General features: G+C 46.9%; 1 protein-coding gene across 1 annotated transcript in view; it reads left to right on the forward strand.

The window, feature by feature from the left end:
• Positions 1-1086: 1086 nt before the first annotated feature.
• Positions 1087-14380, forward strand: part of NRDE2 (NRDE-2, necessary for RNA interference, domain containing) — a 37819-nt gene continuing 24525 nt past the window's right edge. The window contains exons 1-2 of the mRNA XM_081909510.1: positions 1087-1259; positions 8715-8823. Coding sequence (XP_081765636.1) covers positions 1181-1259; positions 8715-8823 — 188 coding nt within the window. The 5' untranslated portion in view covers positions 1087-1180. The remainder of the gene's footprint in view (positions 1260-8714; positions 8824-14380) is intronic.

Raw genomic sequence — 14380 nt, forward strand, 5'->3', positions numbered from 1 at the left:
ATTTCTAAAAACCTTTAGGATAAATGTTAGGTCTAATACTAGCTTGCCTTCACTATTTCATCAAAATTGGTTAAACATCATGGCTGCAAGGACATATTTACCCTACTAAGTAGGAGTTGGCATCAGCACTATGAGTGTCATCTAAAAGTCAAACATAAAAATTATCACTTAGCCTTAGGTACAAAAAGATTTGGATTCATGTGTTAAAATAAATAGAAAATACTAGAGCAAACAAATTCCCCTCAGATAGTCTCAAAATTTGAGAAATCTCCTGGTTTGGAAATTCAGAGATATAGAAATTTATTGTGGCATAACCTTTTATGGACTACCGTCCATCAGATACACAAAATATAACTAAATTGGCAGGCATTTTTGCACACTAGCAAATGTGTGTGTGTGTGAGAGAGAGAGAGAGAGAGAGAGGGAGAGAAATTTGTGAGTTTGGTGCCACCATACCAAAAAATGGGCAAAGTCTCATTTTGGTCATTCATCTTCAATCAAAATGGCACCTGGCACTCAAACACCAACAAAGAGCATAGCTCCTACCTTGGGCACTCTCATGTTGAGTTTGGCATAGGCAGCCAAACCTATGGTACACATGAAGTCATACCAAAGTAACGTTTTGGTCTGCCATTTCGATTCAAAATGGCACCCGGCATCAAAATGTTGACGCCAATTGCCATTCCCACCTTGGGAACCCTCATGCTGAGTTTGGCAGTGATGTATTAAGAGGCAGCTGAACCTAAACATAACAGATGGGTAAAACAAACAAACAAAAAAAAACCCACTTTCCAAAACATATACCTTATCACAGATATTTGGGAAGGTGGCGTGGAATGGGGAGGTGTGAAATCAGAAGAAAATAAAGATGCATGGAGAAGAGACAGCGACAGTAATAACTGCAGCAACACAATTGCAGCGACCAGGAACAAGGCGGTGTTTGCTGAGACTGCAGCCATCTTAACCCTAGCCATTCGCCCACATTATAACCAGTGTGGCCTCTTCGCCTTAGCATCTGGGTAGCCGGCGCCATTTTGGAGCTGAAGCCGGGCGAAACTACATTTCCCGGCATGCTCGGGCAAGGCGCTGCGCTGCCGCCATCTTGTCTCGGCCCACGCGATTTCTTCCGTGGGAACGGCATCCGGGAAGCGCCTTCGATGCTTCCGTGAGCAGGGACGGGATGGCTCTTTTCCCGGCTTTCGCGGGCGCTGCTAAACCCGGGGAGGCGCCAGCGGGCGAGACCGAGGGCTCTAGGAGAGGTAAATGGACTCTTCCTCCCCCCCCCCACTCCGACTGCCTTGATGGGCTCGTCCTGTTAATTGAAGTCACTCGCCCTTCAAAGCGGGTCCCTGCTTTACCTCCGCGCGCCGAGACCTAAAGTAGTTTCTGCAGGGATATCCTTCCCCTTCCCCTTTGAAAAGTATGGGATTCTTGCATTTTGCTTTGTGTGTGTGTGTGTGTGTGTGTGTGTGTATATATGCACACACACACACACACACACACACACAATAGGCTCATTCCCCATACAGGCAAATGCACATTTCCCTTAGTTTTGAGCAAAAGGACGGGATGGACGGGCGGCTTGTAAAACGTGGGCAGCGGGGAAACTACAGTGGTGCCTCGCAAGACGAAATTAATTCGTTCCGCAAGTCTCTTCGTCTTGCGAGTTTTTCGTCTTGCGATGCACGGTTTTCCATAGGAATGCATTGAAAATCAATTAATGCGTTCCTATGGAAAACGCCTTCCCCCGACGGGGAAGATGCATTTTAAAATCGCCCGGGACAGCGGAGGACTTCTCCGCTGTCCGGGGCGATTTAAAAGCCCCTGGGAAGGCAGGCAGGGGGGACAAAGGCTTTCTCGCCCCGCCGCTCGGCTTCGGGACATCGTTCCGATGCCGGGCGGCGGGGGGAGGCTTTCTCGCCCGGCCGCCCGGCTTCAGGACATCGTTCCGATGCCGGGCGGTGGGGGGAGGCGTTCCTGCCCCACCGCCCGGCATCGGAACGATGCCCCGAAGCCGGGCGGCTGGGGGAGGCGTTCCTGCCCCACCGCCCGGCATCGGGACGATGCCCCGAAGCCGGGCGGCTGGGGGAGGCGTTCCTGCCCCACCGCCCGGCATCGGGACGATGCCCCGAAGCCGGGCGGCTGGGGGAGGCGTTCCTGCCCCACCGCCCGGCATCGGGACGATGCCCCGAAGCCGGGCGGCTGGGGGAGGCGTTCCTGCCCCACCGCCCGGCATCGGGACGATGCCCCGAAGCCGGGCGGCTGGGGGAGGCGTTCCTGCCCCACCGCCCGGCATCGGGACGATGCCCCGAAGCCGGGCGGCTGGGGGAGGCGTTCCTGCCCCACCGCCCGGCATCGGGACGATGCCCCGAAGCCGGGCGGCTGGGGGAGGCGTTCCTGCCCCGAAGCCGGGCGGCGGGGGGAAGCTTTCCCGCCCGGCCGCCCGGCTTCGGGACATCGTTCCGATGCCGGGCGGCTGGGGGAGGCGTTCCTGCCCCACCGCCCGGCATCGGGACGATGCCCCGAAGCCGGGCGGCTGGGGGAGGCGTTCCTGCCCCACTTCCCGGCATCGGGACGATGCCCCGAAGCCGGGCGGCGGGGGGAGGCTTTCCCGCCCGGCCGCCCGGCTTCGGGACATCGTTCCGATGCCGGGCGGCTGGGGGAGGCGTTCCTGCCCCACCGCCCGGCATCGGGACGTTGCCCCGAAGCCGGGCGGCGGGGGGAGGCTTTCCCGCCCGGCTTCGGGACATCGTTCCGAAGCCGGGCGGCTGGGGGAGGCGTTCCTGCCCCACCGCCCGGCATCGGGACGATGCCCCGATGCCGGGCGGCGGGGGGAGGCGTTCCTGCCCCACCGCCCGGCATCGGGACGATGCCCCGAAGCCGGGCGGCGGGGGGAGGCTTCAAAAGCCGTCCGGGGGCTTTTAAATCGCCCCGGACAGTCCCGGGGCGATTTAAAAGCCCCCGGTTAGGCAGGCGGGGGGGCAAAAGTCTTTGCCCCCCCTGCCTGCCTTCAAAAGCCGTCCGGGATAGCGGGAAGCGCTTCCCTGCTATCCCGGACCGCTTTTAAAATGCTGGCGGTGGGGAGCAAAGCCTTTCGCCCCCGCCGGCCTTCCTGGACCTCTTCTGAAGTCCGGAGGGGGGGGGAAGGCTTTGCTCCCCACCGCCAGCATTTAAAAAAAGGTCCCCGAGATTTCCCTATGGGCTTTCGTCTTGCGATGCAAGCCCATAGGGAAAATCGTCTAGCGAAGCGTCGCAAAAACCGAAAACCCCTTTCGTCTTGCGGGTTTTTCGTCTTGCGAGGCATTCGTCTTGCGGGGCACCACTGTACCTCTAATCATCGCCCTCTTTCCAAGCATCTCCTTTTTCTCCGTCTTCTCTGTGTTGATTTCTTGTGCTCAGAGCCTTGTTGGAGAAGTCCAGCTACATACTTCAGGACAGTACTGGGCCACAGATTCTGTTGGTTTCTGCGGGATTTGCTTCTAATTCAGTTGGCTTAGATTGCTGTCCAGCTCTCATTCTTTTGACTGGTCGTCTGAGTCTCAAACTTTCTGGCCAAGTAACATGATAGGGAACTGTAGATAAAATAGCTGATTAAAATGGACGACATGCTTTAACACCCTTTCTCCGTGACAGCCATGCACCTCGGTCTGCTTACATGCATTTGATATCCTGAACTGTCATGCAACTAATTGTTAAGAGGATTCATTCTCTCTGAGAGATCCTAATATGGTGTAAAGGTGGAGATGGCCTTTTTGAAGGCGTGTCGTGCTCAAGCAGTTTGAAATAATCCTGCTGAAATTTAGAAACTGGCAAAGAACTATGGGATCCACATTTGTATGAGATGCAGATGCTTGAGGTAATGTTTTAGGGATGTCACACTATTAAAAATATTTAAGTTTCTAGCCCTCATGGTGGATCATTGCAGCTGAGTCCTGGAAGACCAGCTCCCTGTCTGTCAGGTGGGGCCCTGTCTGACTCCAGTTACAAAAGCTGAGGTTGCTAAACAGACTTTTGTATTGTTTAGTGGTTTGTGGGAGGCGGTGTGTGTGTGTTGCTATTATTGATAATTTTTTTTGTAAATTTATTTTAGATCCCATTATTTTTGTGGAAAGTGGTTCGATTTGGTTGTGTACTTTTTGATGTTTCATTGTTTATGACTGCTTTTGCTAAGTTTGCAATTATGTAGTTTTTTTAACGTTCTAAGCCACCTGGAGTATGGTTTTAATTATGGAAAGGCAGCATACAAATAAAATTATGTATGTACTCAGCGCCTGGCAGCCTATGCTGAAGCAAATAATTATGTACAACAATTAAAATACAATAAGAACAACAGTGGTGGCACCTTGCTCGAAAACTCTTAATGATGGCTCCCAAAAGCTTCATATAGGTGTTAAACAGCATTGGAGTGAGTGAGGATATTACTCATAGCACTAGTGCCTGAGTGTTGAGGTACAGTACACTTACAGAGTCTTACTGTCTGATCACAGATCTGAAGGTAAGAATGGAACTACCCTAATTTGGTGCCTCCGGTACCTACCCTTCTGAGTTGGTCCAAGAGGATAGTGTGGTAAATGGTATCAAAAGCCCCTGAGAGATTGTCAAAAGTAGCATGGTCACACTCCCCATGTCTCTCACAATAGAGGTCATCCATCAAGGCAACCAAACTGATTTAGTTCTGAGCCCAGATTGTTGTGGATCTAGATAATCAGTTACAACTGATTATCATCTAGATAATTCCCCATATTGGGGGTCAAGTGATGGGGTTATGGCGGGATGCCCACTACCCTCTTAATACTTTATGCCCTCACGTGTTCTTTGAATGCTTGAACAGGATTACCATCTGTCTGATGTCTGATTTTGCTATCAAAATGCTGCAAGTACATAGTTTCCTGTCAGGCATTTTTTGTGGGTGGGTTAAAAATGTAATTTTCTTTTAAATTCACAAAAATACATACTTATGCATCTCTAGAGTGCTCCCCAAGACTTTTAGCTTTCAAGCAATAAGGTACCTCCAAAGTTGCTTTTTAAAGGAACGATGCTTTTGCATCTCTGTGTTGTGAACTGATTTCATACTTTATTGGGACTAAAGCCATACAGTTTCTTTTCTGAAGCTCAACAGAGTTTGAGCCTGACCTACACCTGGATAGATAATTTGGAAATCCCAAGTGGTCTTTAGAGTCTTAGAAGAAGAAGAAACGAGCACAAATCTTAGCTAAAGAAAGAATGGCTCTGGAAATAAAATTTTGTAACCATAGAGGTAGCAAAGAAACAGCAACACTTCCAAGCATCTGGTTGATCACTGTGAGAACAGGATACTACCAGCAGGATTCTTCCTATGTCGTCAAATGTTGTGATCCCATCAAAATTCATTCAAATTATCACAAAATTGGCAACTAGTTCCTGCAGCAAATGGTATTGAGTGCTATTTCCTTTGGGGGTCTTTACTGAGTCTACATTCCCCTCATAATTTCTGGGCCCTAATGTTGCCAGTTACCCTGTTTTCAAATAAAAGCTACAATGGATACTATTGTTTCCACACTGATATCTGGTTTCATACATTTTCTGCTCAATTTATTTTCACATTCATCGCATCATTCTTCCTGGTGTCTTTCAGGCAGGTGACTTTCTTGAGGCCACATAGTAGGTGGTGCTGGCTTTCAAAATTGTTTTCACTAGACCCTGATTATCCCCGCACGAAATTTGTCTAAGCCACTGTAATCATTTTAGAAAACAGATGGCGCTGACTGCTGCTGTCAGCTGAAGATCTCTTTTTCTGAAAACTGATTTAATTCTCGAGTCCTCATTTGATTCTGCGAAGTTATACGATTTGCTCCGCAGACAAATTAAGGAGCTTTTTTACACAGCCAGTTATTTAGGAGTAACGACCCATGAACTCACTTCATCTTCCGATTTGTTTACATTATGAGTTGTCAGCTGGCAGCATTAGCAGTGGGAATGGTTGGCATTCTTGAACTGCAGCGTTCTCATCATGCTACAAAATATTCCAGATTCAGTTCTGTCAGAACTCTAATCCCAGAAGCTGCTCGCTGTGTGGTACATTGGTGGCATGGTGCAAGCACATGGCCGGGACTGCTGGATTGGCTCTGCTGGTGTGTTTGCTCCGCGCTGACCTCCCTTGCTGCCTTGCCCCTCTCCCTCCCAGTAAGCAACAGTGACCGTCCTGCCTGGAAGTTAGCATAGCAGCTCCAGCCTACCTGGTGAGCCACATCTGTCTGATTCTAAACCATTATTCCAGCCTTAAAGATGGAATAAGGCTGCCAGCCGAGATCCAAATGCCTAGGCAACTGTGCAATACAGAGGTTGGAAACTTCAGGCCTGGGGGGATGGATATGGTTCTCCAGATGTCTCTGTATAGCCCCCGAGACTCTCCGTGGGCCTCGTCAATCACCAGCCCTGTATTGTACCCTCCTTGAGGGCTGGAATGTACCCTTGACCTCTGGTAATGCCTCGTGCTTGCCTATAAGAGGGTAGATAGGGATGTATGTGTGTGTGTGTAGAAATTAACCTACTGTTCAGAGGTAAATTTTACATTAATTGCTCCACCCACTGGGGCTCCCCATCACTAAAATATGGTTCTCATAAAAGAATGCAGACCTCAGGCAGAAACAGGTTCCCTACCCCAGATTTGATGTACTAGAAAGGCCAAATGTCTTTCTCAGTTTTGAATAGATAAATGTGATACTGTTTCCCCCTCATAATTCTAGATGAACCAGCTGGACAAGCTGTTGGCCCTTGCTGTGGCTCAAACTAGCTTTCCATAGAAAACGTGACAGTCTACTTCACGCAGCTCCCACACTACTATTCTTCCTACTGTGAAGGACAAAAGAAAAATTACCAGAATGTTCCTGGTGATAATGCAAACATCATCTCTTAAACCTTCATAGGGCTTCTCAACGAGATGAGCAGATATTAAATCTTATCCCGTTGTGATTTATAGGACTTCATGCTAAGTGCTGCGCAAAGATATATGGAAATAAATTCTTGGGGGATTTTTATGTCTTGGACAACTGATGGGAAAAGAGGAGGAATGGATTTAATTTAAAAAGCCAAAGTGATAACCATGAAATATGTGACTCATTTCAAATATTTTCTCCTGACCCACTGTGCAATGGCATTATAGCCAAGCGCCTGAATAATAAAAAATAATTTAGTTCTCCTAAAAGTAGCAGATGAGCATGACTTGCGGGCAAGCTAAGCCACATTTAAGCCCTCATAATTTCAGTGCATCTTCATTTCATGTAGATAGTTACATTGATAGTTGCCTTATACCAAGTCAGATCATTAGTATTGGCTACATTGATTGGAAATAGCTCTTCAGGGTTCCAGACAGGGTTCTTCTCCAACATTACCCAGAGATGTTAGGGATCAAGCCTAGGACCTTCTGTGTGCTCTGCCATTGAACCATAGCTGCTCTCCAACTACAGCCTACAAACATTAAAGGTGGAACTGGAGGTTCCTCTACCAGCCTTTCTCAACCTTGGATCCCCAGATGTTGCTGGACCACAACTCCCATGATCCCTAGCTCACAGGACAGTGGCCAGGGATGATGGGAGTTGTAGTCCAGCAACATTTGGGGACCCAAGGTTGAGAAAGGCTGCTCCAGACACAGGCTTGCAACCCAACGTCTCTCCCCCCCCCCTTTTAGTTCCAGAAACATGTAATGTGATGCTGTCATATCGTAGGGTTGCCAGAAAAGTTGTTGAGCTAAGCTTGTTTTGTTTTGTTTTGTTTTATGGCACAGCTGCCATGGGCTGCCATATAGCTGGACATTTTTCTGGTGTCCACCTGAACACTGCTAGAAACAGCTGGATTCTGGATATGTCTGGGAAATCCCAGAAATATTGTATGCTTCTCTGTCCTTCCACATTATTGGCGGTTGGGTGGGAGGCGGTTGGGAAAGCACAAATTTGAAGACATCAGACATCAGGAGTATTACAGGGAAAAGAAGGATATTGGGACATGGCAATTGGAATTCCATCTAGTTCCCACTGTTATTTGTTCAGGTGGCAACCATTTTTCATGGAGGTTCCCTTCCTGGCCCCCACGCGTGTTGGTTGAGCGTACATACGCCCACCCCTGTTCCACCCGCTCCTGTTCTGCCCTCTTCCGGGTCCAAAAGGACCCACGTATTGGCGGTCGTGTGTCAGTCACACATGCTCACAATGGTTGCCACCTGTCTAGCGTTGTCAAAGTGTTTTTAGCACCATTCTTACAGTTCCAATTTTATTATCAGGTGGAAGGCATTTACCTTGGAATACAGTCATACCTCGGGTTGAAGTAGCTTCAGGATAAGTATTTTCGGGTTGCGTGCTGCAGCAACCTGGAAGTAACGTGCTCCGTTGCTTCCGGGTTTTGCCGCTCGCGCATGCGCAGATGGTCAAAATGACGTCACGCGCATGCAGACGCGGGTTGCGTTTGCTTCTGGATGCGAACGGGGTTCCGGAATGGATCCCGTTCGCATCCAGAGGTACCACTGTATTACACAATATGTGAAAGCTACTAAGTTATTTATTAAAGTTATTAAGTTATTAAAGTTATTAAACTTTCAAGGACTGTAATTGATGATTATTATTTAGTTCCTCATCATGTCTGTTGTAAGCTGTATTGTCTGCTGACAAGGTAAACCCCCAGCTTAAAAAAACAACACAGTGAGGACTTTTCTTGAAAAATTGACCTGTCTTTTGTATCTGCAGACTTGAACTGGCTAACCAACCCGAGCTTCTGCAGTGAAGATGCTCTGAGACTACACCAGCATGCTTTAAAGGCCACAGACCTTGCCTCGGACAAATCCCTGCTCCAAAGGTAGTGTGTTCTTTGGGACCTTGCCTTCCCACGATACATTGTTACTGTTTCTGATTTCATTTAATTGCAAGAGCAACATATAACTACAACAACTTGTCCAGTGGTGCATTCTTATTCAGTCTCGCATGCAGTACATAGTACACAAGCAATATGATTATTTATGTATTTATCAATTCCAAGTAGCCTCTCCCCAGAGATTCTTGCTTTGAGGGTGGAATAAAAGTATCTCCCTTCCCATTTATAAAGGAAAAGAAAGGAAAACAAGTCTCGCCCAAAGTGTCCATCTTTGAAGGGCCCGTAATTACCTTTCTGTGGCGAGTAAGGTGTTCTGATAAAGCCATGTTCCAAATATTATTTAACCCGACTTAAATGGGGATTTTTGTATATTGTTTTGAATAACGGGCTGCCGATAACAGGAAAAAATGCTTAATGATGATGATGATGATGATAAATAATACCCCGCCCATCTGGTTGGGTTTCCCCAGCCACTCTGGGCGGCTTCCAACAAAGATTAAAAATACATTAAAACATCAGTCATTAAAAACTTCCCTAAAGAAGGCTCCCTATCTTTGCATTTAAGGTTCTTGTTTGAATTTGGATCTAATGATAATAAGGCAAGACCCAAATTGGGGGTTGTTTGCTGTGTCATTTCGGCAATAACGTGAAATGCCTTTCCCCCAAAGGACTATACCAATGTCCAGCTCCAACATGCATGAAAATAGGAGACTCTCTCTCCACATCCTTTCCAGCAAAGGGCAGAGAGATACTGGTTTTTATTTTGTGTTCTTTGGAACTTTTGAGCAACGCCCCCCCCCCCTTGTAATGTACTGAAAGCAAGCGGAAGCATGTGGCCAGCTTTGCAGTGCAAACTTGGTTGCTTATACACAGTATAATGTCCATTCATTAGGGCACAAAAGTAATTATTGAAACCCCCTCTTTATTTATTTATTTTTAAAAAAGATATTTATTAACATTTCAAAAATTATACAGAAAAAATAAAACACAAAAAAGACATATCAAACATAAAAAATACAAAACTAAAAACAGTTTAAAAACAAGTAAAATTTCATTCCCTTATTTTCTTATAACTTACTTCCCAGACCTCCTCGTACCTCCCCTTTTTGTATTCCAATTTCTAATTATTAATTCAGCAAATCCTCACCCTTAGTTTTCATTTAATTTTCAACCTTTCTTTTCTTTTTACTTAATCATTGCAGCTGAAAACCACTTAATTTCTAAACCAACATCATTCTAGCATTCATTAATTTTGCAATATTTCCCAAGATAGTCCTTAAATTTCTGAATGTTGGAATTCTAGCCTGTCTTGAGGTATGTGCCTATCTGTTCAGGCACCGGCTGAATTCCTTAGACCTCCCTCCGGCGACTCCCGGCAGGAATAAACATTCTCGAGGTCCGTTCCGGCGATTTTCCTCAGGCTGTGAGGAAAACACACCAACTGCTTCTCCTCCTTCTCCTCCCTGCTCCCTGCATGTCCCCAGGGAGGGGAATCAGACACAGACAGTAAACGTATCTACATGTCTTTATTTGTGTCTTTTAGCAGTCATACAGTAAACATGTCTGCTCTCTTCAACAGACAGAGAGAAACTCCTACTCCACCCATGTACATCCTGTACAGGTCATATGACAAACCCACTGAGCTAACATCCGGTGCTCAGTACAGAATGGACTGCCCCTTTGTTCCCATGGCAACAGTCACAAACTTCCTGTTTGGCTTTCCAGCCACAAGCAGCAGACTTGGCTGCTATAGCCTTTGCTTGCTGCCGCATTGCTGCTTTAGAATAACATACTCCCCCTAAAGTATCAATGCGTGCTGCGAGCAAAGCGTCATCCAGAGAAGAAAACAAACAGTTGTTATACTTATAACATTCCCCTGTTGTTTCAGTTCCACCCTTGGAACTACCCGCCACTGGTTTTACCAATGTACCTCTCTGGTTGTGTGACTTCCAAGGAATGAGTGCTTCTGCATTACCTTGGTTAATAACTCTCTGTTGTGCCTTTGTCTCTGACTCAGACACAGCTTCAATCTGACCTTGGTCGTTTACAACAGCAACAGCTAAGTTAGCAAACTCTTGTGAATACCTCTTTGGTGGTACACCCTTCGTTGCTCTCTCAGACCTACGTAAGAGGTGCTGCTCTCCTTTGCTTTCTGGTTCAGCCTGTGAACTCTCTGGAGAACCAGTACTAAGCTTAATCAGTGGTTCATCCTCCTCTTCTGAGGGTCTAGTCATTGTGTGAGATTTCCTCTCAATGACTGTGACAACTGAGCTGTCTGAGCTATCGCTGTCATCATCAGTACTACTGAACTCAATAAGATCAAACTCATCATCATCATCATCAGAATCATCATCACCTGTGGGAAATGTGTGAACAATCACTCTCTCCTGTTCAGGAGCACTCTCTAGAAATTTTGTGAGAATCACCTTTCCAGATTCAGACAAAATTACTCTGTAGAGACCCTTTTCATAACCCACAAAAATGCCTCTGGCATTCTTTACTCCACCTGGAGCTTCTGTTCTCACATGAGACCCAAAAACCTTGAAATGGGCAACAGAAGGTTTTCTGTGGAACAGTTTCTCAAAAGGAGAACTTCCCAACTCTTTTGAAAACTTTCTCAACCACGTGTAACAGAATGACATTAGCGACTCAGCCCAGTACTCATGTGGCAGATGTGAACTTAGCAATTGCGCATGCATTCCCTTTTGCAATTCTCTGTTCACCCTAACACAAACACATTTGTTCCAAGCTTCTTCAGAACTAGCAGTTTTGTGTCTTATCCCTTTCTTCTTCAGGAACCTCTGGAACTCCTGTAAAAGAAAAATTGGCTTCTCATCTGTGCAAAGACAATCTATGTCAGCATCATGCATGTTTTTAACCTTGTCACAAAACTCTTTAAACCTTTCTAAGGCTTCTTTCGGTCTCTCCAAAAGATAAAGCCAGACAAAACCTGTAAAAGAATCAACACATATTAGGTAATACTTTGCATTGCCTCTAGATGGTGCTAAAGGACCAATCACATCAGCATACACCCGCTGAAATGCCCTGTTGACCCTCGATGTGACCTGCTTGGCGTTCTTCTTGGCTACACCTGTAAAAGAGATCATGTTAGAATCACAAGAATTACATTTCATGTAATCACTTTGATCAAAAGGCAACAAATACAGTCCATCTTTCTCTTTGGCAGAAAGATACAACTCTCCATCTTTGTAGATCTTGTAGTTTTGATCATCATAGGACAGTTTTAGTCCCTTCTTGGCAATCTGCGAAACGCTGAGCAGATTATACTTCAACTCTGGAACCAAATAAACATTGCTTATAGTCAAGTTCAGACTTTTAAGATACACAGTTCCAATCCCGGTCGCTTCCAGCTCTTGACCGTTGGCTAGTTGCACAGCGAAGCTTTGCTTCTCAAACGTAGTTAATAGTCCTCTGTGTCCTGTCATGTGAACCGTCGCGCCCGTGTCTAGGACAAAGAAGTTTCCCACCTCTGGTGTGGCTTTTAGCGACATCAAAGCTTTTGCAGTCTTTGCCTTTGGCTTGGTGTGACCTTTGTCTGACGCCTCAGACTTTGTGGAGCTCGCCTTAGCTCCTCTGTTCTTACGTGGCTTCTTGCAGTACCGCTGTAGATGCCCAGTCTGCCCACAATTGTAGCATCGGACAACGTTTAAAGCTACAGCGTCTCCTCCAGTAGCAACAGCAGTAGGGGCGTTAGAACTCCGTTCTTTGCTCCCCCTGTCCTTGACTTCCAGGGCGGAAAGTCTGTCATGTTCATTCAGCACGATGGCAAAGACCCTGTCCGACGTGAGATCCGCTGCTGGGAGAGACCCCAGCTGACTGGCAACTGTTTTGTAAGTCCGATTCAGGCTGTTTATCACCATGAAGCAAAACACTTCCTCCTGCAGACGGAAGTTACGTTCCACCATCTGTTGACGCAGAAATTTCATTTCCGTCAGGTGCGCTTGAACATCTCCATCAGGCGCAAGCCTCAGGTTGGTCAGCTTCTCAAAATACAGCAACGCTGAAGAACCTGCATCTCTCTGATGTGTCCTTCTCAGCGTGTCCCAAACATCTTTCGCGTGCAGTAAATCTTGTACGTGGATCAGCTGCGAATCTGACACGCACAGAATTATAGCAGTTCTGGCCTTCACATCCTGTGACTCCCAAGCACGCGTTGGTGCTGCTGGAATGGGGTTCTCAATCACCTCAAACAGTCTCTGATTCTGCAGCAGGGCCTTCATCTTAACAGACCAAGATGCATAATTGTCACTGGTCAGGAGGTCTGGAGTAGGCAGGCCTCCCCCCTTCTTGGCATCCATTTTGAGTCCTTGCACTGACTCTCAAACACAAGCCTCTAAAATCCAATAGCTGGCTTGTTTACACTCTGTGCCACCTGGCAGCTCTGAACGCTAGCTGCATTGGAATTTTCCAAGAGCTCTTCAGACTGTGTAGTCAAAACATTCCATTTTAACTTTAACTTCTCCTCTCTGAGGCATGGCCTTCGCTGAAGGGCATCGCTTAGCAACAGTGCATTCCATCCCTTGGACAGGATTAACCACAGGAATGTTTGGAATGCGGTTTCTCTTTTGACTGGAGCTGTTTTTATCAAACCTTGCTCCCTCGAAGCAGAGAATAAATCAATCTGCATTCACACTTCTAAGCCCGAAAATCTCATACCTGGGCTCCGTTGCTTGGCTTTCAGATTCTTCTGGTCAGCTTCTGGCTGCAGAGAATCAGCTTTCTCACCTCAGGCTTCCATGGAGGCCACTTCTTGATGCAGAGGTCGATGAAAACAGCAACCGGCGTCTGCTACCACTGTTGGAATTCTAGCCCGTCTTGAGGTATGTGCCTATCTGTTCAGGCACCGGCTGAATTCCTTAGACCTCCCTCCGGCGACTCCCGGCAGGAATAAACATTCTCGAGGTCCGTTCCGGCGATTTTCCTCAGGCTGTGAGGAAAACACACCAACTGCTTCTCCTCCTTCTCCTCCCTGCTCCCTGCATGTCCCCAGGGAGGGGAATCAGACACAGACAGTAAACGTATCTACATGTCTTTATTTGTGTCTTTTAGCAGTCATACAGTAAACATGTCTGCTCTCTTCAACAGACAGAGAGAAACTCCTACTCCACCCATGTACATCCTGTACAGGTCATATGACAAACCCACTGAGCTAACATCCGGTGCTCAGTACAGAATGGACTGCCCCTTTGTTCCCATGGCAACAGTCACAAACTTCCTGTTTGGCTTTCCAGCCACAAGCAGCAGACTTGGCTGCTATAGCCTTTGCTTGCTGCCGCATTGCTGCTTTAGAATAACACTGAAACCCCCTCTTTAATAGATGCATCAATTATTTGTTCTTCAGTGAACTTTGAATTTTTTCTGCAGAATGTTTTTGAAGACCTTTTTAAAAAAAGTACGGTTCAGCATTATCATTACAGGGTTGGTGTATTAGAATCATAGAATTGTAGCGTTAGAAGGGACCCTGGCGGTCATCTAGTTCAACCCCCTGCAATGCAGGAATCTCAACGAGCGGGCCTCCATC

The sequence above is a fragment of the Podarcis melisellensis genome (assembly GCF_964234715.1).
Source record: "Podarcis melisellensis genome assembly, chromosome: 1".
NCBI classification, from domain to species: Eukaryota; Metazoa; Chordata; class Lepidosauria; order Squamata; family Lacertidae; genus Podarcis; species Podarcis melisellensis.